Below are 26,764 nucleotides of genomic sequence, written 5' to 3' on the forward strand. Positions count from 1 at the left end.
CAATAAAAAGTAAATACTCCGGCAGCTACTAAAATGTTCTCTAATACATGGATGGCATTTCTATGATCTACTTCCCTCACTTCAGCCAATATATTAGTATCTGTCAACTGGCTTAAACATGGCTTTAAAGCAAGTATATTGCTAAAGAATTACTAGAAAAAATAGACCATATTTACCAAAAAATAGAATATTCAATAACCATTTAAAAATTCATCTACTGACAAAGACATTTATAATGTAATATTCCATGAGGGGGGGAAAATACTTTATAATTGATAGATTTGGAAAGCTATATGCCAATTAAGTATGTCATTCAAAATTATTATCTTTAGATAGAATTATAGACAAATTTTATTTTCTTATATTTTCTGATTTTTCTACAATGTAAATTACTCAAGTAAATCTAGCAAAATACAAAGGAATAAAAAAAGAGATAAAACTAAAATTCCCTAAAATAAGTTTGGGTAAAACTGCCCTTTAAAGATGAAATTAATAAGTAAGAGTTTCTGTCTACACATTTACTTGTTATTACATTTCATCTGTGTAATTTGTCAGCTATATGTTTTGGTTAACTAATCACAACAATAACAACAACAAATGTACAGAGTTTCACTGAAGTTTTACCAGCACAGTTACAGAGTATCAGTAAAGTTTACATAAACTCCAGAGAACACCAACAAAAGAACTTTTAAAAGCTTAATATGATGTTTTAAAAACTGTATGATATGTTACTTCATTAATTAGACATGGGGATCAAAACTTTCCTGAAACAAGCAAATTATCAAGGTTTGTAAAAATTAGATTATATTAATTCTCTTTGTTTTTGCTAGTAGCACGAGGTGAGATAAGTGACCCAATAATTGCTCTACCAACCCTGTTCCACCAATGGCCCTAGTTATGTTCCCACTGCCTACGGATATCATTCTCCATTAGATGATAGTCACCACAGGCACCACAGTGAAGTCGCTCAGTCATGTCCGACTCTTTGCGACCCCATGGACTGTAGCCCACCAGGCTCCTCCCTCCATGGGATTCTCTGGGCAAGAGTATGGAGTGGGTTGCCATTTCCTTCTCCAGGGGATCTTCCCGACCCAGAGATTGAACCCAGGTCTCCCGCATTGCAGGCAGACGCTTTACCCTCTGCGCCACCGGGGAAGCCATTAAATGATATGGTGACTGAAACTGGCTATTTTCTGTGCACTAACTGAACAGCGACCTCCAGATCCTCAAAAACACCATTCAGCTCTGGAATTAAAACACAGAACTGATGATGCTGAGTTAATGTAAATGAATTTAGCATCATGGGGGTCATGGGTGATCACCGTGCGGGGCAGAAGAAGGAGGTGTTTCAAGATGGAGGGCGGTATTGAATACTATTCAGAGGTCTGAAGATTCAAGCAAAAAATTCCTGAGTGATCCTGGAACTCAAGCGTCTGAGGGTCCTCTGTACCACCAATGACTCTAACAAGGGTGCGGCAAGGGTTCTAGTTCGATCATCAGTCAGATGGCGATTTCTCACTCGCCATCATGCCACCCCCAACATACACTATATCCTCACTTTCCAACTGACCTGATTTAGAATCTGTGGTCCATCACCAAAATCACTCCCTTGTATGCAAAGTCAATCCTTTGTCCCTTTCTCTCTTCATCTGATATACTTGGCGAAGATGAAACCCTGATTAAACCTAAATATCTACCTACTTCACATCTGCCCTAGAGCAACTAAAAATGGATGAAGGAAAATGTATATCCTTTCAACAGTTCTCGTTTCAAATTCATGGTCACAAAGCTCAAACGGGCAATGGGCACTGGTCAGTAACAGTGAAATAGTCTAAAATAACTAGGTTGTTCATTTTCCCAATATTCAAAATGACTACTTCATACTTTTTCCTCTGTTCTCAAAACTCCAAGACCTATCCATTCCCCCAACAAATAACCACATTCAGAAAACAGAAGCAATCAGTTACAGCTTTCTCTTCTATCACCAAAACGACCTACCTGGTCCATTCTCTTTGCTTTTTGCTGTTACAACAAATAGTATGTTCCTACTCTCATCACAGCCCAACCGTCTCACTTGTGCTCTGGCTCTCTTGTCTTCTCACTTTCTTAAGGAACTCATACCCTTCTCGGTCCAGCAACATCAATTTTTCCCCCAGTAGGTGTGGCACTGGCATGCAAACCTTCTCTTAATATCTTCTGCCGCTGGATCCACATTCCTCTACAGTGACTGTTCTATTTTGCTTTCACTTCCTTACCTCATTTTCTGTCCTCAATTTACTCCAGTCAGGATTCGTTTCCGTCTCAATTGTTACAGAGATTACAACTGTCCAGGTTATCAGCGAAGTCCACCTAACCAAAGCCAACAGTATGTAGATGTCTGCTCTTCTTTTCTGACCTCTGAGTAGTATTCAGTACCGACCCCCAGCTTGAAACAGCTCCTTCTCCTGCCCCACACGGTGATCACCAGGGACCCCCATGACGCTGAATTCTTTCTTTTTTTAACTGCTATGTAGTGACTGTAAGTTCAGGCTATTGTGGCAGGTGAACCTAAGTTCAAATCTTGCCTACATCACTTTTTAAAATCCAAACTGAGTCAGTTGCTCAGTCATGTCCGACTCTTTATGACCCCGTGGACTGTAGGCTGCCATGCTCCTCTGTCCATGGAATTCTTCAGGGGAGGATATTGGAGTGGGTAGCCATTCCCTTCACCAGGGGATCTTACCAACTCAGGGACTGAACCTGGGTTTCCAATCTAGGGAAAGATATTTAACCACTGAGACTAGGTTCTCAATCTACAAACTAGGAAAAATATTAGTGTCTAATTCCCAGCTGTGAGGGTTAAATTAGTAACTTCAGTTCTCTCTTTTACCTATTACAGCATGAAAGTAATTCGCTCTCCAAGAAATGCTCTCTCCCTTCAGTTGCTAGCTGCTCCTTTCCCAATCACTGTGAAAAGCTCCTGCAGCTCTATTTGCCTTTTAAATTTGGGAATTCATAAGGTTCTATACTCCTTCCCTAAGCAACTAAGCTCTTCCATCTCATAACTGAAATTATAATCAAAACCTCAATGATTTCCAAGGCTCAATTTCTGGTGTATCACCCGTCCCCTACCTCACCAACTGCCATGCAAAAATCTCTACCTGCATCTCTCAGCTATCTCATACTCAACAAGCCCAAAAGATAAGCCCTTTTTCATGTGTTCTTCCTCCACCTCAAACTCCCCTTTCTGTTGCAGTCTCCAACTCCTTGCTGTCAGTTTCCACAGTTTCAGTATTTCCTCTTTGTAATAGTCACTAAACTTACATTTACAGGCTTAGAATATGTACTCCCTTTTAGAACATAAGCCTCACGATGGAAAGTAAAATCTGTCTATATCAAAAATACCTTGCCTAGTATGCCATGCATGCATGTGCACGTGTTCAGGTGCTCAGTCATGTCTAGCTCTTTGGACACTATGGACTGCAGGACACCAGGCTTCTCTGTCCATGGGATTTCCCAGGCAAGAATACTGGACCAGGTCACCATTTCCTCCTCCAGGGAGCTTTCCAACCCAGGAATTGAACCCATGTCTCCTGCTTTCTCCTGCATTGGCAGGCAGATTCTTTACCACTAGGCCCATCGCATGAGTAATAAATGTGTTTAATAAGTGTTTCTTGAATTGAATTTGAGATATTTTAGAAGCTGGCTCATTTAACTTACTGAACTTACCAGCATTTCATTTGTTTAGATGTCTAATTCATTGTTAACACTTTTATTTCAAAATACTTAAGCCACTCATTTACATTAGTATTATTTCTAACCCACAAAAATATTTTAAAGAAAATTTAAAGGTACTCAAACATACTATTTTTGAGGAATTCTACAATTATCAATTGCCACTGGATTTCAAAAAATAAAGAGGTTCAGAAGCTAGGAAAGGCAAGTGAGGGTAGTACTATCTGTTTCCTTACTTTGGAATTTCACAAAATTTTTGAAAAGAATTTCAGTAAAAAGATGATTTTTTTAAATTATGAAATGCATGAATATGGGGTATTCTTTTTTTTTTAAAGGATTTACTCCTACAAGACATTTTTATCTAACTACCATCATACCTTTTGTATTAATACTTTGTTTTCACTCAAAGACATAGAGTGTCTAAAACAATATTTTTGCTAGCTTAAAAAGTCTTAATATGGATAAATGTGGACTTTTCATGAGGCAGCCTAAAATACAGATAAAGGGTTACACATACACACTCTTCACACACATACAAAGGGGTTCATTTTGTGATATTAAGGAGTTGTACACATATGATGTGAACACTTCAATATACTTGAATACTTAAGATCTTTTAGAAAGTCATATTAATCAGGAAACTTAAAAATAAACCAAAAAAAAAAAAAACACTAAATTGAGGAAAGACATCTCTATATTGCTCTCATTTAGAAAACATGATACCTTAAAGGATACTACCATTGAGAAATTCATCACAATGAAAAAGGACAGAAAACAAAATTAGGAATCAGAAAACTAGAGCCACAAATTCTTAGAAATATTTAAATATGTAAATATGATTCCAAAGAATCAGGCTTTTTTTTTTTTTCAAAGTATATGTACAATTGTCTACCAAATAGGGGCTGTTTTACTTTCTCTAAGCTGCTAGAATATTTCATAAGATTGCTTTCCACATGTTCTTTAATAATATAGAACACATATAACAAAAGCTTGTTTAATGTGTATACTATTGGAATAAAGAAATTATAAATGAGAGGGCTCTATAATACTATAAAAATACCTGGACTTTCACTGGTCTAAAATTATCCAAAGTATAATAATTAACTAGTTATCAAAAAACTTCTTTTTGAGACAGTAATGTTATATCTTTCTCTAGAAAATTTTAAATCCCTCAAAGGCAACCTAAAATGTTCCTAAAATGATTATGAAAAGCCTATTATCTAACTATAGTCAGATCTTTTTTTTGTTTACACCCTTCGCCCAGCAATTATACTCCTGAAGAATAACTGTAAATTCCAAAGATGCTTTATTCATTCATTCATTCATTCATTCATTCATTTGAATATGGAAAAGATCTGTTACAGAATTAAGTGAAAAAGCAGAACAGAAAATCAAAGAAGACTTGCAAAAGAAAGTGTCTATTGAACAAACACTGAAATAAAAGATGTCTGCATAGCTGTGGTAAATCTGAGTTTTCCTTTCTATATCTCTAAAATTTTCACAATAAACAATTACAACTTAGGTAATAAAAAAAGACCCCAAAAAATCTTTTAAAAAGATAAGCAATATTCATCAATCATTTCATGTCAAAAGTAAAAACCACTGACTGATCTCAAAATTTTTCTGAACCCTGAATAAAACCATTCCAAATGACACAAATAAAAGTTAGTATCTTGACACAAACCTGCTCATTAGACAAAGCTCATTTTATAAATTTCTAGTCAGAATCAGTGAGTAAAATACCCAAGACTTTACAGAGTAATTTTTCAGATCGTAAGATCGTATACTGTATAAAAGGGAAAAAAATTCTGACTGATGAAAGAGATTATCTTCTCATATCACATCTAGTATTGAATAGTAATAAAAAAACTTCAATTCTTTTTCCCAAACCAAAAGAAAGCATCACTGTTTTTTTTAAAAATCACTCATAACAAAAGGTATAAGAAAAAGCACCTGGAAGGTCATACAGCAAAACATAACAAGCCTATGGGTGAAAAGTGAAGTGGGTTCTAGAATTATACATGATTTTAACTGGGTTTTTTCCTATATTTTCCAAAATGTCCATTATAAATATATGTACATCTACTGTAAGAGAGAAAAATGAACTTAAATTATCAAGAGAATATGCTGAAACATATTCACTATACAGATATTAGATTAATAAAAATACAGCATTTGTAAAAATTTAGACCTGCTCATCAAAGCAGCTCAGAAAAATCTGAAGGTCCTCCAAAATCAGTCACTATGAACACTGTCCTTAAGGAAATCAAAATAATTTAAACTTCTAATACAAAGAGCTCATGATTTGAACCACATATGCTTTTCTCTTACTAAAAAACCTGTTATATATACAGCTAAGGATATGTTTTTAATGATATACCCTATTTCTTTGTTCACAACACAAAACATCAATGATATCATACACCCCTTACAGTAAGGTCTGTCAATAACTACAGCCTCTACTGACTGGGATAACATCAAAACATACAACCTTACTTACTATATAAAGTAATATATTAGTGTCTTTCATTGACTTAAAGTGTAAGATTGTTTCAACTTAATCAAATAAAAAGAAAATGCAAAGGAAATTTAGAATCCACATAACTATAGTTTCATGAAGAACAAAAATAATAAAACAATCATTGCATTTTAGAAAAGCCCTCAACATCCTGAAACATATACACATATTATAGGATAAGTGTTAAATTATTCAATAAGCAAAATGATACAGGATCCTAGCAATAAGTATAGCATAAGACTCAAATAAAACTGCCTGACTTCAAATCCCAACTTTGTTTACTGTGTGTTAGTCACTCTGTCGTGTCCAGCTCTTTGTGACCCCATGGACTAGAGCCGGCCAGGCTCCTCTGTCCATGAAATTTTCCAGGCAAGGATACTGGAGTGGGTTGCCATTTCCTTCTCCAGGGGATCTTCCCGACCCAGGGATTGAACCCAGGTCTCCTGCATTGCAGGTGGATACTTTACCGACTAAGCTACTAGGGAAGCCTTGTTTATTAGTTAGGAATAATCTAGGAAAATAAATTAATTATACATGTTTCCATTTCTCCATCTATCTATAAAATACAGATAAAAATAAGAATTTACACCTGGAAGATGTTTTAAATATTACAAGAGGCAAGCCCATATCTACATAGAGTAAGCACTAAAAACAGGCTTTTCCCCCTTTCCTCAGTCTAAACAGAATTTGTCATACATTTTGCATGAAAACCTCTAATTTTTAAAATTAGTATTAAAAGTCTTAAGTTCACTGGAGATCATAATTAACCTTCTACAATGTGAGCACAATCCAACTGAACAGTTAGATAAAAGTCTAGAAAGCTTTCTTGTCAAGATTATTTTATCTCAGCTGTTTCAAAATAAAGAAGAAAAAAAGAATGAAACACAAGGATTCTTTCTTAAAAGATGTACAAAAAGAATTTAGAATTGCTGTATTAACAAAATATGATTGTTCTCAACAGCAAATTTACTGAGGAAAATGAATGATTAACAGTAAAATTCAAATATTTTAGTGTTTTTAGGATATTCAAAGTTAAAGTGTTGATGCCATTCAGAATTACCAGATCTGTTACGTATAAACAGATCTGTTCTCTATAAACGATGAAATTTCAACTGTCTATGACTAGCCTGAAATTAGTTATACTCTAATCTAATACAGCCATTCAACTATCTTTGGGAATACTGTATTCTCTTCTCTCATAAAGAAATTAATACAAGTGACAGAAGGTAACCAAAAAATCAACAGTGTGGAAGGCTTTTTAATAAATTTCATTTTGGCAAATGATCCCATATAAATTAGCAAACATTGAAATCATAATGATTTCATTTATTTGTTCTGTACATATCTGGTTAACAGGCACTAATTCTGTTGATGGAAACAGGAGAACTCTATTGTTATATACAGATTAGAAATGTAAACACTTAGCATTTCCCACAACTACTGACTTCACAAATTACTTTGAATGTTGTTTCAAATAACATTTTGAGTGCCAGAGATTAGGTAAGCAAAGAGCTCTACTGCCCCCTAATGAAATAAACCAAAGGAAAAAAAGCCAAATAACTCCGAAAACTTGTTTTGAGCTATGTGTGGAACAGGAAAATAATCTTACTTTGCTAAATCCAGTAGACAAGCACTATGAAAATTAACTGAAAACGACTAGAATATCTATCAACATACTATAAGAAAAGCTAGGATCATCCAGTTTCCATGATAAAATTAGTAGCAAAACAGGAAAGCCTTGAGACAGAAATGTTCTAAGAGAAAGGAGGTCAGTACAACAATGTTATCTAAAGTGATAGCAATTAAAACTTCACTGCAGGCTACGCTTTTCATGTGTATGTTGGTAGGGAAGAAGAGAGAGAGTCTTAGAAACCACACTTTACACTGAATTACAGTAAGTTTTCAGTTTAGCAGCTTAAAAGTGAATACTATCAAAATACTCTCTTATAATTTGCACTAACTCTAATCATGTCAGAATTATTTTAATAATGTGTACTTTCAAAATAACTACACTATAAAGCATACATATGAAAGAATTTTACCTGTTTCCTATTTTTTTTTAAATGACAATTTCTTAAGCACGACAACTTTGTCCTTCATGATACTCTGCATCATACACTAACCAACGATAACTTTCAATCTTCCTTTTAATAAAAGTTCTCCCTTCCTTTAACCAATCTGGTTTTTAAAACACATTCCATACTCGTGTTCCTTTCACCTAATATTCTAACCTGTCTAGAATTTCCAAATTCTCATTTCAGAAGAGAGCAAATGTTTGGAGGAAGAGGAGTGTGTGTCCTTAATAATCGGAGTTATATAAAAATTAACGTCAAGGAATCAGACATAACAAGAGTACAAAGAACAGAATGAGAGATCATAAAAACATGGAGAGAAGGTAAAGCCTCCCAGCATCAGTTCATGGAGGGCACAGCGGTGTGGTAGTTCCCTGTCCCTTCAGAGATGGGGCACACATCACGTGGAGAGGGCATGTTACCATCCAGGTTGATCATACCCGTACATTCCATTACACGTCTACTGTTTACAAGGTAAGGAATGGGGGCCAAATCCATAAAAATGCCACAGGAGAGACAAGCAATACAAAGAGGTTCACGTAAATCTGCATACAAAAAGAAAATATCTTGTACATCTGTGTGCTACAGCTCTTCTCAAGCGCCTGTTAATGAAAATGGTTCTCCAGCTGTACAAGTGCACGTGTGTGAGTAAGTCACTTCAGTCGTGTTCGACTCTTTGTGACCCTATGGACTGTAGCCCACCAGGCTCCATGGGATTCTCCAGGCAGGAATATTGGAGTGGGTTGCCATCCTCTCCTCCAGGGGATCTTCCCGACCCAGGGATGAAACCAGCATCTCTTAGGTCTCCTGCATTGGCAGGAGGGTTCTTTACAACTTAGCCTAAGGGTAATTAAATGTCTGTTCAAAATTTTAAAACAGCAACAAACAGAAAAATACAAATGTACTCAAGCCTATGTCTCAAATGAGTTGGATCTCACATATGTATAAATTTCCTGAATAATATGAATTAAAAACTTGACTCTTTTACTTGAAGCATTACTCATTCATGCCTGCTGCCTAAAAACATAACTGACACAGACACATTTTGAAGACATAACAAAGAAGTTGGGAGGACTCAAGCAACCCAAAGTCAAGCATCCCAAAGTCCATCACTGCCAAAGTGATGACCTTTAAAAGATATCCAATAGAGGGGTCAGAAACAGTGCCCTTTCACCTATAAATTCCACACAGCCACTCAGACTTCACATACCAGAGTCATGAGAAATAAAGTGAAGGTACACTGGAGAACCTGTACATGTGTGTGTGAATGTACAGGTGTGTATTTTCCCGCATGGAGCAGTCCCAGTCCATACTAGTGAGCTCCAGATTATTACCCTAAACGTAAAGGAATGTCTTCCTTAGTTCACAGGGGAAAAAAAGAATAAAAGACTTTCCAGGCTATCCTTTACCTCCCTAAGCCCGCTAAGCACACATATGAAAAACACGATCAAGAAATAAAAGGGAGAAAGATTGAAAGAAAAGAGGAAAGGTTAATTTCCTTAAGAAATAAAGTTGATAACAGCTTTGGTTTAAAACAAATAGATTTACTTATTCATTAGCCCAAAAAAACTTTTAGTGATGATGACGAAGATGGCAGCGGCCAGCATTTACAGAACATGATGTACTTCACAATGAGCATTTGATCTTCCTTAGACCCCTGTGAGGCAGATAGTACTATTCCTATTTTATGAATTAAAAACTTGACTCTTCTACTTGAAGCATTACTCATTCATGCCTACTGTCTAAAAATATAACTGACACAGACACATTTTGAAGACATAATAAAGAAGCTGGGAGGACTCAAGCAACCCAAAGTCAAGCATCCCAAAGATGAAGAAGCTAAAATTCATAAGGGTTAGGTAACTTGCCCAAGGTTAGACAGCTACTAAATTGCAGAGCATATTTAATATACCAGTCAATTCAACACTTAATTGTTACATTTATGTTATTTTCTGGTGAAAATGTGTGAAATGAAATGACTCTTTGGAAACACTGTAATAAATTAAATTTTATGTATGTACGTGCGTGTGTGTGTGTTAAGCTGCAACTCAAATGCCTCAAAATTCTGCAGACATGTAACTGGGGACAGGCACTTATGCCAGTTCTTATGAAAGACAGAAACATACAATCCATAATAGTGGGTTGGCCAAAAGGTTCATTTGGGAAAATCCAAACGAAGTTTCAATAAACAGTGAAAGTGCTAACAAATAAGTAATAATATACACACCCTTCAAAGCCCATTATTTCAGTAAATAATATTTCTTTCATTATTCTCCGATCACATACAGTCATAATAATCTCTTCTTCTTCAGATCTTCCTAACTCATTCTCACCTCTATTTCACTTGTCTTAAACATTTTCATTTGTTTGAGGGAAAAAAGGTCACTTCCTCTTCTCGCTATTAAGGATACTCAATTACAGTAAAAAATGTATGTATGTAAAAAATAGCTCTGGTTGACATGTGAAATATACATTTCTTTAAATGCTATAACAATAAAAACTATTCCACAGCAACTCTTTAACCTCTGATAACATGTTCAAGTTTTCTGAAATTAATACTAAGGAAGAAATCACCATGCAGTATAAAACTAATCCAAAATTCTATTTTGTAAGAGCTGAGATTTAAACATACCCACAAACATACTATACACACACAAACACAATTCAGGTCACCTTCATATTCCAGGCATTGGTTGGACAACAATATTCCCTCTGCCATACGTATGCAGGTTAAAACACAAAATACCCAGAAATATTCACAAATACCTAAAACATTAAAATTGTAATTTTATTATGACTACCACCAATTTTTTCCCATTGCAGAATTCAAATGAGTATGTTATAACATGTTCTTACAAGAACGCCACCTTGTAAGCGAATCTGGTTTCTCAAATAAAAAAAGTGAAGTATAAATCTGACATCAAATCTTGTACAAATAAAGATCCGTCATTTTGTTAATCCTTGTCTAATTTTAATTAAATTATTTTTTAATTTTCAATCCAGAAAGCAAAGACCCTGCCAACAATAAAGTACAAGATGTAGGAAACAAAATACACCATTTCAATGAGATACTCTTTCTCACCTTCGAATCTTCATTGCTCACTCCCAGCTGTAACATAGCTTGAGGAGATTTTAGTTTTGCTTCAGCAGAGTGAGCCATCTGAAGGTTAAGCTGCCATCCGACCGTCTCGAGCTACAAAAGACAAGTGTAGATTGGAATCAGATGGTACAGAAGGAAGAAAACACTCCACTTTAAGCAAATCTCCGGTCAGCAGGAATGAACACGGATAGCCTGGTCTTTGTGGAAAGTCAGTTCCTGGGCTCCTTCAACCTGCACACTCTGAACATTCTCCCTTTGGGCTCATTAGATTGGCCTCATGCCACGCCTGTCAAATTCAAGCCTAAAACTGGTCTTTAAATACATTCTGTTCTAAAAATAAAAGTTCTGAGACTAGGCAATGAAATACACTAAAGGAGTCAATGGTTTTTAAACAGTAAATTACTATTTTAAAACAGTATATTTTAAAGCCAATGGTTTTTAAATAGTTATAAATGGTAACTAGTAAATAGCATATATATGTGATAACTACTCTAAATGACCTCCCATTATCTTTCAAAACTCTTTGCAATAAGTAGAACAAGGTAAAACTTTTTTTTTTTTTTAATTTAGTGGGAAACTGAAGTGCCCAGATGGTAAGAGGTTCACACATTTAGACACAGTTAGTGAGACTGGAAGAGAGCCAGACAAAGAATTGATATCTACTTACTAGTGAGCAGGTGTTATCATGCTTTCCAAAGTATTCTAACCTACTATGGTTCCCAGTTATGACAGAAACTAATTAGAATACTTCCTTTGAATTTATTAATTAACACAACAGCAAAATTTAATCAGGAAGGCAAAGAAAGAAAGAGACTAAAGCAGTTTAAGTTTCAAAATATTAAGCAACATCAGTGCAGCTTTATTAAACATGACAGATTACTGATTTTTCCAACCTCAAAACTACAAGTATAAAGTTTTAAATCTAATTCCCAGTAAATCCAAAGTATCAATATTTAGGGTAGTTTTGTGACATGCAATTCTCATATACCTCTGACAACTCAACTCTAGTAATTGATTTACTGAAACTACCTCAGCTACACTGGTAAAAATGGCAGACTCAAAACAATTTTTACTTAACTGGAATACTAATTGCTAACTTGAAAGACTGTTCAACAGCTAGAATCACAGCAATGACTCAAAGCCAAATTGGAAAGAGAGCAATGAAAGTATTATCTATTCAAGAGAGGATGTGATGAGAAAATAAAGATACAGTTCTGTTCTTTCTGGCACTGAACCTTTAAGAGGTTATGGGTAAAAAGAGCGAAGATGTTGCAGAGACATAATCCATAATACCACAAGTAAAAAAATCAATTAAATGGTACACATGGAGCAAGGATCCGTAATGTACTGATTTTTAATACTAATTATAGTAAAACAGTCTCTAACACTAGCTCACCACTATTTTCAAAAGTCCACAGGGTCCATAAAGACTCAGATATGGCCTAGCAGACGGAATAATTATTTTCAACAGTTACAGGCAACATATTCTCCAACATAACAGGAGAAAACATGTCACAACTACTCTCATATATCCAAGCATTCTGATACACAGTCTTAATTGAAAAACATCCTGTAGGTATTCATATGAACCTATAAGACACTGCTTTGATCTCATTTAACTAATCCTATACTCGTCCTTTAAGCACTTAAGATAAACAACAAAGATAAATATTAAGTAAATAAATTAAAATATGGTCCCACTATGGTCAGGTCTTTGCACAAATGAATGTATACTTAGTCATTGCATAGAGGTGGAATGGGGCAATTAAGATCACTGAACTTAAAGTGTATGCTTTAGTTCATACTTAAGCCACTACTCACTACCTAGGTGGCCCTAATAATTAAGTCACAATTTTTCAAGATCTCAATTTCCTCATAGGAAGTGGAAATAAATCTATCTGAATCATCTGCTTTTTTCCTGAGTTATTGGCAATACTAAATAAGAAAATGCATATTCAAATTGTTTTGGAAACTCCAAAGCATTATAAATATAAGGCATTTTGATTGCCTAATTTTTCCTATGGTATTTTTTAATACTATCTTTTAAATAGAGTAGGCACTCTATGCTGAATTGAATTGAAGCAAATAAAAAATACAAGCAAAGGTAATTTTAAAAGTATCATAACATGGAAGAGGGAGAGGGTGGGATGATTTGGGAGAATGGCATTGAAACATGTATAATATCATATATGAAACAAATCGCCAGTCCAGGTTCGATGCGTGATACAGCATGCTTGGAGCTGGTGCGCTGGGATGACCCAGAGGGATGGTATGGGGAGGGGAGGTGGGAGGGGGTTCAGGATGGAGAACACGTGTACACCCATGGTGGATTCATGTTGATGCATGGCAAAACCAATACAATATTGTAAAGTAATTAGCCTCCAATTAAAATAAATAAACTTATATTTAAAAATAATAATTAAAAAAATAAAAGCAAAAAAAAAAATTCATTTGGTTTTTTGTCACTTGTATTTACCCCTGTGCATGTCTTGCATCTATTGATCATTAAATGCTATTTTTCCAAAAAAATAAATAAAAGCATCATGACTAAAAACATTGCTGACTGACTTTCTTAAATTTTAGAGCCTTTTCTATTGTTGTGTGATTTAAAAGCATTCATCCCATGCCCACAAGAAACAGTAAATTAAAAAGTTAAAAAAATATATATGCAGTTGTTGTTGTTCAGCCACTAAGCCTCTCATATGTAGACATATGCACATATACACACCCACACATAAAATTTCATATAAAAAGAGCAGCATCCAGAAACCTCAAATGCAGAGGGAATAAAGGAGAACTACAAGTATTTTTTTAAATATTTTACAGTTACACAGAGCATCAAGAAAAACAAACCTAACAAGATCTTTCCAGTGAAACTAGGAGACAATACCAGCACTACTCTTATTATCCCCATTTTACAGATAAAATGTGTAAAAGTAAACAACTGGGGAAGAGAAGAGTAGATGGAGGCTCCTTATGCTTGTTACTATTGCCACTTTTCTCTTAGTTGGAAATTATATCAAAGTCAAAAGTTACAAAAATTAATTCTAGTAAAAATCATCAATGGATACTAAATTTAAGTGGAGAAGGTCTGATTTGAAATGAATAGTCACAAAGCTTCTTGCCCACAATTGCTTTTTAGGTACAAAAGAAAAAAATAATTATGCAGTAGAAAAAAAAAGCAAAACATCTTAACCGAGAGATCAAAATTAACATCACCAAGCAATGGCAAACAGACAAGATGTGCCTCCAGGTACGATATCCTGCAAATACCATTCACATAAATCTTTAGCCAAATTATAACTAAATTTGATCCTGAAGAAACTAACGGAAAATATAAAGACAAACACAAGAGGAATGTACGCTTGAAAAACATCAATGTCCTAAAAGACAAAGAAAAGTTGAAGAAAGAAGGAATTCCTTAAACTGGTTAGAACATATATTATTTTCTGGGTCTATAATAGACATTGGTGATATAAATATGAATAAAACAAAAGCCTTTTATCAAGGTGAAAATGTTATAGTATACTCTAAGTATTCCTCTGAGACTCATAACTAAGAAACAAATATGAAAGTCATCAACATTTTAATTACATAACAAACAAAATCTAGATTGAATTTTTACTTAAGTTAGCTAAACTACATTGCTTCTATTTAAAAGAAAATTCCGTATTGTGTATATCGAACATATGTACATTAAAATACCAGGAATCATTTGAATATAATTAGATATCTCACATCCAAATTTAAATCTGAGGGTCTTTCCACCTTAATCAACATTCTACATTTAAATGTCACCAACATAACATAAAACACAAGGAAAATGAGCCACTAATATTGTTTATGTTTTCTAACCCATGCCAAAACTGTTTACATGATAGTTCTTAGGCATCTTGGTTACATTATTTATTATCTGACAATGTCACTAAGATGTCAGTTCAAAATAGGTATGAAGACTTCATTCTCCCTCTAACATCCAGGTAACAACTCCAAGCTTAACTTCTCGTAATTGCTTTGTATATTACAATTCCAAGCACATGCAAAATCAGTCAAAATTACAATAATATTAACTCTCTTAAAATGAAAATGAAAACGTAAAGTTAATCACCATACTTTAACTACTGGCTTCCTATAATAGTAGCCTCTGCTTGGATCATATCACATAGTAAGAAATACTTTTTTATGTTGCAAATTGATATAAATATACAAAAGTGTCACAAGACAATTTTTCACCCAGAGCAATGATACATAAATTCTGTTAATTTTCACTTTTAAAATACTAATTCAAAAACCCTCCATATTGATTTTATTACCCACTAAACCTCTAACAGGTCAGGTCATCTAAAGCAGGAAATATATTGCTCAGAAATACTGAAATGAGTTTTAGGAATTATGTGTGTGTGTATTCATGAAACAATTACTGTTTACTATAATAAATTATGAAAATACATAAAAACAGAACTATAATTGCTAGAAGAGAAAGCACTATCTATATTCTGTTGCTATAATCCACAATTTATTTTATAACTAGCAAATACTATAAGCAGAAATTCCATATACAATATATATATGGCTTATTACAGAAACTATACATTATTATTCACTCTTATGAAATGTAAAAACTGGAAGTTGACTAAACATTTAATACAAGAAGAATATTAACCTATTTTTTAAGCATAGCTAAATACTTATTCCCCAATTTCCTTGACCACTTCTCTTAACCTCAGTGATTTCTTCCTATACAATCTACTGACTAATTATAGGAAATTCTCCACTTAAAAAAAATTCTCGTTGGTTTATTCTGTTTTCTAAAATTATACGCATAGAATGAAACATAAAATAAGAACTTTTTCTAAATCTTTCATACGGGGAGAAGGGCATTTTTCAGTTCAGTGTAATCGGCTTAATAAGGTTAGCTTTTAGAAGCATTTCTCATTATAAACCTGTATCACCAAGAAAGCAATACCTGCTGGGAAAATCAATTTATGAATGTATAAGAGGTCATAATCATGATCCCTCAATAATGGCATGTGTATATGAATGTGTATATAATTAAATCTTTAAGATAACAGATTCAGAGTAATTTTACTAAAATAGAGAAGTTTCTAGTATTTCCATTACAATCAATAAGAGATTTATTTTCTTTAGCAATATATGTACCTACAGAGTCTGCCAAAGGACACAAGAAGACAGCATCAATTTAGAAGCACATTTTATTGGAAACATTCCATTAATATAAGCCGTGAACAACAGGAGCACTGATGTTTATACCTCAACTTTTTACCTTTTTCCTTTAAAAGAAAATGCTGTAGAAGAAATGAAGAAGGGTATTTATAATCCACTCAAATAGGTCCATTAATCAAATCAGGAAAATTTTAAACAACCTGTCACTAGGAGGCCCTCCAGGAGATGCCAAGTTTTATAAACCCCATCTTTAAGCTGGCAATGCCCAATTTACAAAGTAAGATTCAAAAAAAAAAAACTATTTGTTTGGAACTTAGAACAAATTTACAAATACAATGAAATTGTAAATGGGGATTAAATTACCAAGTAATTTAACAGAAGGAATAGAAGTGCTTCCCTCCTTTTGTCCTAACCAGAGGAATATCTAAAATTCAAAAACTAATGAAGTACTTTCCAATCCCTGATGGCTAAAAATAAATAATACCTTGGCACTAAGAAAAATCAATTTCCAGCACTTTATATATGTGGTTTTCTTAACTATTATCTACATCAGATATCAGCCTTAACTCAACAAGCATACAGGTTGACAAAAAGCTTTCAAAAGATTCCCATCTTTATGCGAATTCTGTAAGTTGTAAGTTGATGAAACCTATGCTTCTTTTCAGTAGAATCATACTTTCATCCTGGTTTTCTATCCATTTTTAAATAATAATGGCAAAATTATATCATTTTGACTGTGCAAATTAAAAAAAACAAAACAAAACTTAACCATTACTTGAGACGGGAAAAGTACAGGAACAGTTTCAAGAGGAACGATCCAAAGAGCAGTTTATTTTTTAAATGTTAAGTTTGGGATGCCTACTCTACATCCAATGAAATTATCAAATAGGCTAGAGAAAAAAACGTTTTATTAGAAATAGTTTTCAAACTCTATTTCTCAGAAGCCTGAATGTGATTGCCAGGCAAGTACCAAAGAATACTGAGTCCTCGCACAATACAACATTTAGAGGCTGTGGAAATGAGAAGACAGTAATGAATATGACTGACTAAAAGATGCAGCCAGAAAGGAGAAAAAGCAGAAGAGCGTGAACCTGACCTTGATACCATCACAGATGCTAGCGACATAAAAATCATCAAACTGAAATCTCTGCTCCAAGCCACGTGATGAAGACAAGCATATGCAAAAACAACTTTGCCATAACATGCACATAAAAAATCTTAGGTAATCTCAAAAAAAGCTATTGAAACTAATGGCTGATTTCAAGAAAGTTATGGCAAAAGATTAATATAAAACATCAGCAGTTTTCAACATACTAGCAACAAACAACTGGAAATTATCAAAAATGAAATTCTATCTATAGTAGCAACCAAAATCAGGCAATATACAGTGTCTTAGTCTGTTCAGGCCACTAAAACAAAATACCACAGACAGTATAGCTTAATAATAACAAACATTTATTTCCCACAGTTGTGGAGACTGGAAGTCTAAGATAAGGCTGCCAGCAAGGTTGGGTGAGGGCCCCTCTTCCAGACTGCAGACTTCTTGTTGTATCCTCACAAGACAGAAGGAGGCAAGGGAGTTCTCTCTTTATAAGGGCGCTAATCTCACTGATTAGGTCCCTTCCTTATTAACTAATTAATTCCCAAAAGCCCCACCTTCTAATACTATCACATTGGGGGTGAGGTTTCAATATATGAAATTTGAAGAGACACATTCAGTCTATATCATAAGGATAACTTTAACAAAATTTGTGAAAATTCTGGTCATTAGAAAACTACAAACATAGCTTGAATAAATTAAAGAAGATATCAATAAATGGAGAGATATACCATGTTCATGAATTTAATGATTTAATATTGCTAAGATGTCAGTTCTTCCAAAAGTGATCTACAGATTTAGGGCAATCCAATTAAATTCCCAGCAGGAATTTTTTTAAAAAAATGGACAAACTGATTTTAAATTTTAAATGGAAATGTAAATGACCTAAAAGAGTCAAACCAATTTTTTTCAAAGAGTTGGAGGAATCATATTATCTAGCTTCAAGAAGATAAAGCTACAGCAATAAAGACAAAGGCAAAGAATAGACTTAAAGACTCACAAAGTGACTTCTAATGAAAGCACCAAGGTAAATGATGCTGGAACAACTAGAATCTTTCAAGGAAACAAAATAAAAAACGACCTCTACCTAACAAATGGGCTTCCCTGGTGGCTCAGACGGTAAAGAATCTGCCTGCAATGTGGGAGACCCAGGCTCAATCCCTGGGTTGGGAAGATCTCCCTGAGAAGGGAATGGCAACCCAATCCAGTGTTCTTGCCTAGAGAATACTGGAGCCTGGTGGGCTACAGTCCATGGGGTCGCAAAAGTCAGACACGACTGAGCAACTAACACCTAACACCACACACAAAAATGAACTCTAAATGGATCACAGACCTAAATGCAAGTGCTAAAACCATCAAACCTCTGGAAGAAAACATGAAAAGAAAACCTTTGTGATCTTAGGACAGGCAAAGATTTTAGAGAGAGCCATTGAAGAATGAACCGTAAAAGAAAAAAACTATAAAGTGGACTTCATCAAAACTAAAAATTCTGTCCTTCAAAAGTCACCATTAAGAAAAAGGCAAGCCACAGACTAATAAAATATTCACAATACATATACCTAACAAAGGACTTGTATTCAAACTATATAAAGAATCCTTACCACAATAAGACAAAAAAATCTCTACAAAAACAGGCAAAGATTGGAATATATAATTCATAAAAGAAAACAAATCAATCAATAAACACATTAAAAGATATTCAATCTCCTTATCCCATTAAAATGCTAAAATTTTAAAGAATGGCAATACCAAGCGTTGGCCAGGATGTGAAAAAATTGCTGGCTGGAATGTAAAACAGCATAACTTCTTTGGAAAACTCTTTAGCAGTTTCCTCATAGTTAAATACACACTGACCCTACAACTCAGTCAATCCATCCCTAAGAAATTACTCAGGCAAAGTGGAGAAGGCAATGGCACCCCACTCCAATACTCTTGCCTGGAAAATCCCATGGACAGAGGATCCTGGTAGGCTGAAGTCCATGGGGTCGCTAAGAGTCGGACACAACTGAGCAACTTCACTTTCACTTTTCTCTTTCATGCATTGGAGAAGGAAATGGCAACCCACTCCAGTATTCTTGCCTGGAGAATCCTGGGGACCGGAGAGCCTCGTGGGCTGCCATCTGTGGGGTCACACAGAGTTGGACAAGACTGAAGTGACTTAGCAGTAGCAGCAGCAAAGTGAAAATATATGCCCATAAAAAGATATGTATGAGAATATTAACAGATTTATTCAAAATAACCCCAAACTGAAAACAGTACAAATACCATCAACAGGTGAATGGATAACAAATTGTGATATATTCATATAGTAGAATACCACGCAATAAAAAATACCAACCCACAATTTTAAAAAGAGAACAAACTATTAACACATTCAACAATAAGAATGAACCTCAAAATCATACTCAGTGGAAAAAGCCAGAGAGCAGTACATGTATATGATTCCATGGATTAAAAATCCAACAAAACATCATCAAGCAAATCGCTGGTTTCCTGGGGCCAGGGTTAGAGGAAGAAAGAACTGCCAAGGAGCACGAAGTAACTTTTGAGAATGATGAAAAGCTCTGCCTTTCGATTATGACAATGATATCACAGATATACCTCTATCAAAATTCACTGAACAGTACAATTAAAAGGATATAGATTATACTATATAAATTATAATATATTACTGCAAGGAGATCAAACCTGTCAATCCTAAAGGAAATCAGTCCTGAATATTCATCGGAAGCTGACGCTCCAATACTCTGGCCACCTGATGGGAAGAACTGACTCACTGGAAAAGACCCTGATGCTGGGAAAGATTGAAGGCAGGAGAAGGGGACAACAGAGGACAAGATGGCTAGATAGCATCACTGACTCAATGGACATGAGTTCGAGCAAACTCCAGGAGATAGAGAAGGGCAGGGAAGCCTGGCATGTTGCAGTCCCTGGGGTCACAAAGAGTCAGACACGACTGAGCAACTGAACAACAACACGCAACATTATTTCTTAAGAGACGATGAAATATACGAAAAGTTGTAACAGAGGACTGTATAGATGCATTCAGAGAACACTTCAACCTCCGTGCCATCCTTTAGTCATTGGCAAGAAGAGGAGGCAATAAGCTTCAAAGAAGCCCCACTACTACTAGCTTCCCTGAGAAAGAATTCTACGCTGTAACATCTATAAGCATGCAAAGACAAGGTCAGGATCTCACAGATGACTACTGTGCGATTCAGTATTGACATCATAAGAGGTATAAATGCTTCATTACAAACATCACAACGTAGGGATACTCTCTAATCTATACCCTCAAGTTTAGATGCTACCGAAGTCAACATAGCATCACTGCTAGGCTGGTATGAAACTTAAAACCATATTCCTTGACTCACAGACTTGGCCAAAATACCTAACTGGTCATCATATCCAAGTTATAAGGTGATGAGGGAAAACGTCAATGAATTATCTTTCAGCCCGTTTTCCACCTCTGCATTCCATGAATATATGAACACAACAGTACAAGATTGAGGACACTGAAATGTCATTCAACTAATGCTCTCACTATTGGCACACTCTGCAAAAGTACATCAATTCTATTTAGCAAGAGCACATCTTCGAATACTATGACATAAGACTAATTTTGCTAATAGCCCAGTTCTTTGGCATTAGTAAAATCTTTATTTAGTTTGTTAATGGCTCTGGTTTTAGTCAATTATTTATAAAACATAGAACACATTTCTGTTTCAAATTAGACTGACTAAGGTTCTTTTAGATCTTAAGTTCTTTAAACTGATTGCTGCAGCAACAGCTAATGACATCACCTTTTTTCCCCTGGAGAATTTTCATTCCAGGCTAAAGCAATTCGTATTATATACATTCCCACTTTTAAAGAGGAAAAATATAAATGGTTGAATATAGTTTCCAGTGAAACTCAAGAATCATGAAATAAATGAACCACAAAAAGTTTCAAGTACAACCAAATGAAAACACAAAAGAGCACTAGGAAATAACAAAATATAATCCACACCCTTCTCTCTTCACTGTTCTTTCCTCCACCTATAGACACAGATATCCCTCTTTAAAAGAAAACCTTATACACAGAACTTCAAAATAGCACAATTTGTAAAAGCAGGGATACTATCCATTTATTCAGTCAACAACCAATTTTTGAGAACCAAGTCCCAAGGGTCATTTAAAGTAGTGAAAATACAGTAGGGAACAAAACAGACAAAAATTCCTGTCCTTCTGGAGTTTATAGTTTAGTAGTAGAGACTGACAATTTAAAAAAATAAATAAATAAGTAAGTACAAAGCACAGTGGGTCAGATAAGAATAATAAGTATGATAGAAAAAAATGAAGTAAGAGATTACCATAAAGATAGAAGCACTTTTCACTATGATGATTTCAAGAGGGCTCACTGATAAAACACGATATTTGAGCACAGGGCTGAAAAAGATAAGGAAGCCAACCACATGAACACCCAAGAGCTTCTGAAGTAAAAAGAATAAAATTATCCCAAGTGAGCCAGGTGAAGGTCAACAAGATAGCAGACCAAGAGGAGTTTACTGATCATATAGGGTCTTAAAGGCAATTGTAAGAACTTTGACTTCTATCATAAGCAACATGGAAAGACTGGTGGATGTGGAAGAGAAGAGGGACAGAATAAGACTTACAATTTAAAAGAAGCACTTCTGGAGTTCCTAACCTGATAATGGTAGGAAATAGTTTATATGACATAACCTTCCCTTGCAAATAAAAAGTACCACCTCTAAACAAGCTAGTTTAAAAAGAGACTTGAAGGCACTAGAGAATGACTAAAAAGCAAGCAGAAGTTAAAGGGAAGGGATCCACACAACATGACAGATTCACATTTTTTGCCTTTTTATATTTTTATGACTTTTCCCAATCCATGCAGCATGGGGTGGCTGAAACTCAAATAGAAAGCCTCAGATTTGGCTAAAGGGGTCAATCACCCACTTCCTAGACATTTACTCAAGGGAAATGAAAACATATGTCCACAAAAAGACTTGTACACAAATGTTGTTAGTTACTCAGTCATGTCTGACTCTGTGTGACCCCATGGACTGTAGCCTACCAGGCTCCTCTGTCCATGGGATTTTCCAGGCAGGAATACTAGAGTGGGTTGCCATTTGTTAACAGTACTCTTATTCATAATAGCCAGAAGCTGGAAACCATCCAAAAGTCCATCAACAGGAGTACAGATAAACAAATTGATTTCATACAAGGAAATATTACTCAGCAACAAAAGAATTACTGATACAAGTAACAACACAAATGAATCCAAAATAACATTATGTTGAGAGACACTATACAGACACATTTATTTCAATTCATTTATACTATTAATAAGACTAAGAACAGAAAAAAATTTTTTTAGTGATGGAAAGTGAGTATGAAGGTGGAGAGAATTAAAACTGGACTCTTTTCAGGTGATGAAAATGTTCTGTTTTGATAAGAATAATCATTAAAAGGGTATATATAAGTTCTGAAATTCATCAAACTAAACATTTAAAATATCTGCATTTTTTGCAGGTAAATTATATTTCAATAAAAAACAGCAAATGAATATAGGAGCATTTAAACCTCACAAACATTGGCGTTCAGTCAATTCCAGCACATGGAAAAATTATGGCTTTCTTTTGATTCTTAACATGTCAACAACTAAAGTAACAAAGAGGCAGAAATCTGACTTGTGTATGGATATAATTACAACAAAATACCTCTCCTATAAATGCAGATGATAATGTTAAGAAGCATTTAAATCTCGAAAAAGGACTTCCCTGATGGTCCAGTGGTTAAAAATCTGCCTTCCGGTTAAGGGGTGCCTGTATATTTAGTCGCTCAGCGTGCCCAACTCTTTGCAACACAATGGACAGTAGCCATTCAGGCTCTTCTGTCCATGGGATATTTTCAAGCAAGAATACTGAATGAGTTGCCATTTCCTACTCCAGGGGATCTTTCTTCCTGACCCAGGGATCGAACCATGTCTTCTGCATCTCCTGCACTGGCAGGTGGATTCTGGATGCGGGTTCAATTCCTGGCCTGGAAACTAAGATAACAGATGCCGCAGAGCAAGCAGGCCAGGGCACCACAGCTACCAAGCCCGTGCACTGCGACTAAGATCCAGTGCAGCCAATGCGTCCATACATCTTGAAAATATCACTCAGATACGCATTCACAGCTGTGTGTTTAGATTTGGCTCTATGAAGTATGCTTTTTCTGTTCTCTTTACAGTAAAGCCCTTCACCCATTCTTAGAATTCCAAAAAGAAATGAAATAAGAATACTAAAGAAAATAATAAAACTAAAAGAATGCATCAAATTTTTAAAAGGTCAAATCAAAATTTCTAATTTCTTATACTGCATTTAAAAAACTGATATTTAACAGTTAATAAAGCAAACAATTAGTTGCTATACTTAACAGTGAAGTAAATCTTACTACAATGGCTTAAAGAGAATTTTTTAAAAGACTATTTAGGAACATTATTATCTTAAGAACATTACCTATCCATTTTTAAATGCAGGTTTCTCAAGAACATGAGAGAAGACATGATGAATTTTCACTATATAATGAGATGAGTAAATATTATAAATAAATTTGTCATATAATTAGTAAAGTTAAGAACACTATTAACAGGAGAAGAAAATCACATTACACACATTTTGAGCATTCCAAATAAATACAACTGTCAAATATATCGTTAAAAACTCCCTAATAAATATACAACTGCATTTTAAGAAAAAGAATCAGTACATGTAGGCTTTAAAGAACAGGGTACTTACAGTGCTAAAAATATGCCTTATATATATTTCTCATTATCAAATCTATTACTGAGGAACAGGTGAACTCTAATACAAAAATATTTTTTTAATTCATAAAACAACACAATTATTTTCCTTAAGGTCTCAGAAAAAAAAGAGATGTGTATCAATAATATCTAACATATAGGTTACATTTTGTATAGGAGGAATATACATAAAGAAACTCTTACCAGAATTTTAGGACTAAAATTAAACATAGTATTCAAGTTCTGTCTGAAAGAATACTCATAATTTAATAAATCTGTTACCACACAAGCACTGTAACAAAAATCAAACAGCAAACCCTGGTAGAAGGACACTGCTAACATAATCAACACTGGTGAAAGAGGAAGAATATCAATTCCACTAAGTTGTGGTAACATTTCAGTCTCTGAAGAGGTTAAGACAAAGCGTATTTAAAAAAAAAAAAAAAAGGAGATGGGATAAAATTTAAAAATCCTTTCAATCATATCCTGCAAAAAGCTATCAGATTAATTTTCAATCTGCTTCTCACTTATCAGATTTAAGTAACAGAGATGAAAAGAGGTGTTTTTTAAAACTGAATTAAAAATAAGCTCTTTTTGATTCTTTAGCTTGTTATTTAATTGAATCTGACTCTCTCTGAATTGATAATTACTTACACAGCTGTTCCACTGCAAGCATGGCACAGACAGTTCATGAGACCCTCTAAGTTACTATAAAACAACAATCAGTCTCTGTAAATACAACCTTTGCCCACTGTAAACCACTGCCATATATTTCTGTTACAATTTAAATGACATGATTTATTTCCATCTATGGCTATTTTAGTCACCATATCCTAAATAGTCATCAGGGCAAAAAAAAAAAAAGAAAAAGATAATATTATAGCTTCAAGAGATGCCATGACATAAAAGGAACAAGGCTTAATTAAGAAAGGGGCCAATCTGATTACTGTCTCAGCTTCACCATGGACCACTTGGGTTAACACAGTTAAGGCACACTTTCAAGTTTTATTTCTTTTTCAAAAATACAAAACACACACCTACTGTGTAAACCACAGTGCATAATGCCTGACAGAAAAATTCTGCTGCTAACATCTAGGTGGAAGAATAACACGGTGGTTTAGAAATGTTAACTACTTTGTCAAATCCCAACTCTACCACTTATTTAGCAGCATGACTGTGGATCAGTTATTTAATCTAAGTCTCAGTTTAATTTTAAAGATAAACTAGAACTATTAATGAGTTTTACAAGCTATTACTATAAAGCACTGAGTAGAATACTTGGCCCACAATAAACACAAGAGATGTTTGCTATTATTATACAATCTTAATTAAGCATTGAAGGCATTAAAATAATGCATTGATATTAGCTATCCTCTCATATACTCTGTATTGGCAAAAGGTAATTTTCTACATTCTCAGGGACCAAGGTACAATTAATCATGCTCTTCCAACTATTTTTTTCCATATTTTGTATGACAACTAATCAAATCACTTCTTAAGACAGAAGTTAATGTAATGTAACATAACACAGGGAAGAAATATTATTCTTTAAAGAGTAACAAACTATCATCCAGAAGATATTAAACAATGACTTACTATTGGAAGTGAAAAAAAAGAGTCCTAAGATGAGCTCAGGGAGGACAGAAACCTCCCATGGAGAAGAAGGGCAAGAGCTCGCTTGATCTTGATTTTCAGTATGAATAAAGACCCTGAAAGCAGAGCTTCACATCCTTCTGACCTTTGGGGTTTTAAGCAGGAAGTGTCAGAAAAGTTAACACAGGGACAACTGGCTTGCAGTGGCTAAGCATTCACAGTAATGTCGCTTTTTGATTCTTCTTTGTCAGCTCTTCCTATCACTGAGAGGCAGGATTCACCAAGTGTTGGATTGTTCACTCACTTGTATGGAACGTGAGTTGGGCTTAGACTGCTATGAGACAGGTAAATTTTACTCTACTAATGATGTGCTGTTGCCATAGTAACCCTCCTCTGTAGGAGAGGAACCACACGTTCAGACATTTGACGTATGCACTTGGCTGAAGAGCCAATGGGGGAAGCCACCATCTGTAGGATTATGATCACTTCTAAGTCAGAATCTGACCCCAGGTCAATTGATATGGCTGCACCCTGGGAGCCTCCGTCATCCTAAGCAAGCCGGTCTCCACACCCAGCATCCCTTGGGGCAGAGTGTGCCACACCACACGTTGGGACTGGGGTCTGGTGTGGACAGCCCTTCACCGTGGGACACACGGAATGGCCAGAAAGCTGGCCACCCCCTGGCCCATCAACA

General features: G+C 34.9%; 1 protein-coding gene across 6 annotated transcripts in view; it reads right to left on the bottom strand.

The window, feature by feature from the left end:
• The window catches only part of COMMD10 (COMM domain containing 10), a 180,467-nt gene that overhangs the window by 139,293 nt on the left and 14,410 nt on the right, over positions 1 to 26,764 (bottom strand). For all 6 annotated transcript variants that reach the window (XM_004008693.5, XM_060415691.1, XM_060415692.1 and 3 more), the window contains exon 5: positions 11,387 to 11,497. In XM_004008693.5, coding sequence (XP_004008742.2) covers positions 11,387 to 11,497 — 111 coding nt within the window. The remainder of the gene's footprint in view (positions 1 to 11,386; positions 11,498 to 26,764) is intronic.

This window comes from Ovis aries, chromosome 5, assembly GCF_016772045.2.
Source record: "Ovis aries strain OAR_USU_Benz2616 breed Rambouillet chromosome 5, ARS-UI_Ramb_v3.0, whole genome shotgun sequence".
Classification (NCBI taxonomy): Eukaryota; Metazoa; Chordata; class Mammalia; order Artiodactyla; family Bovidae; genus Ovis; species Ovis aries.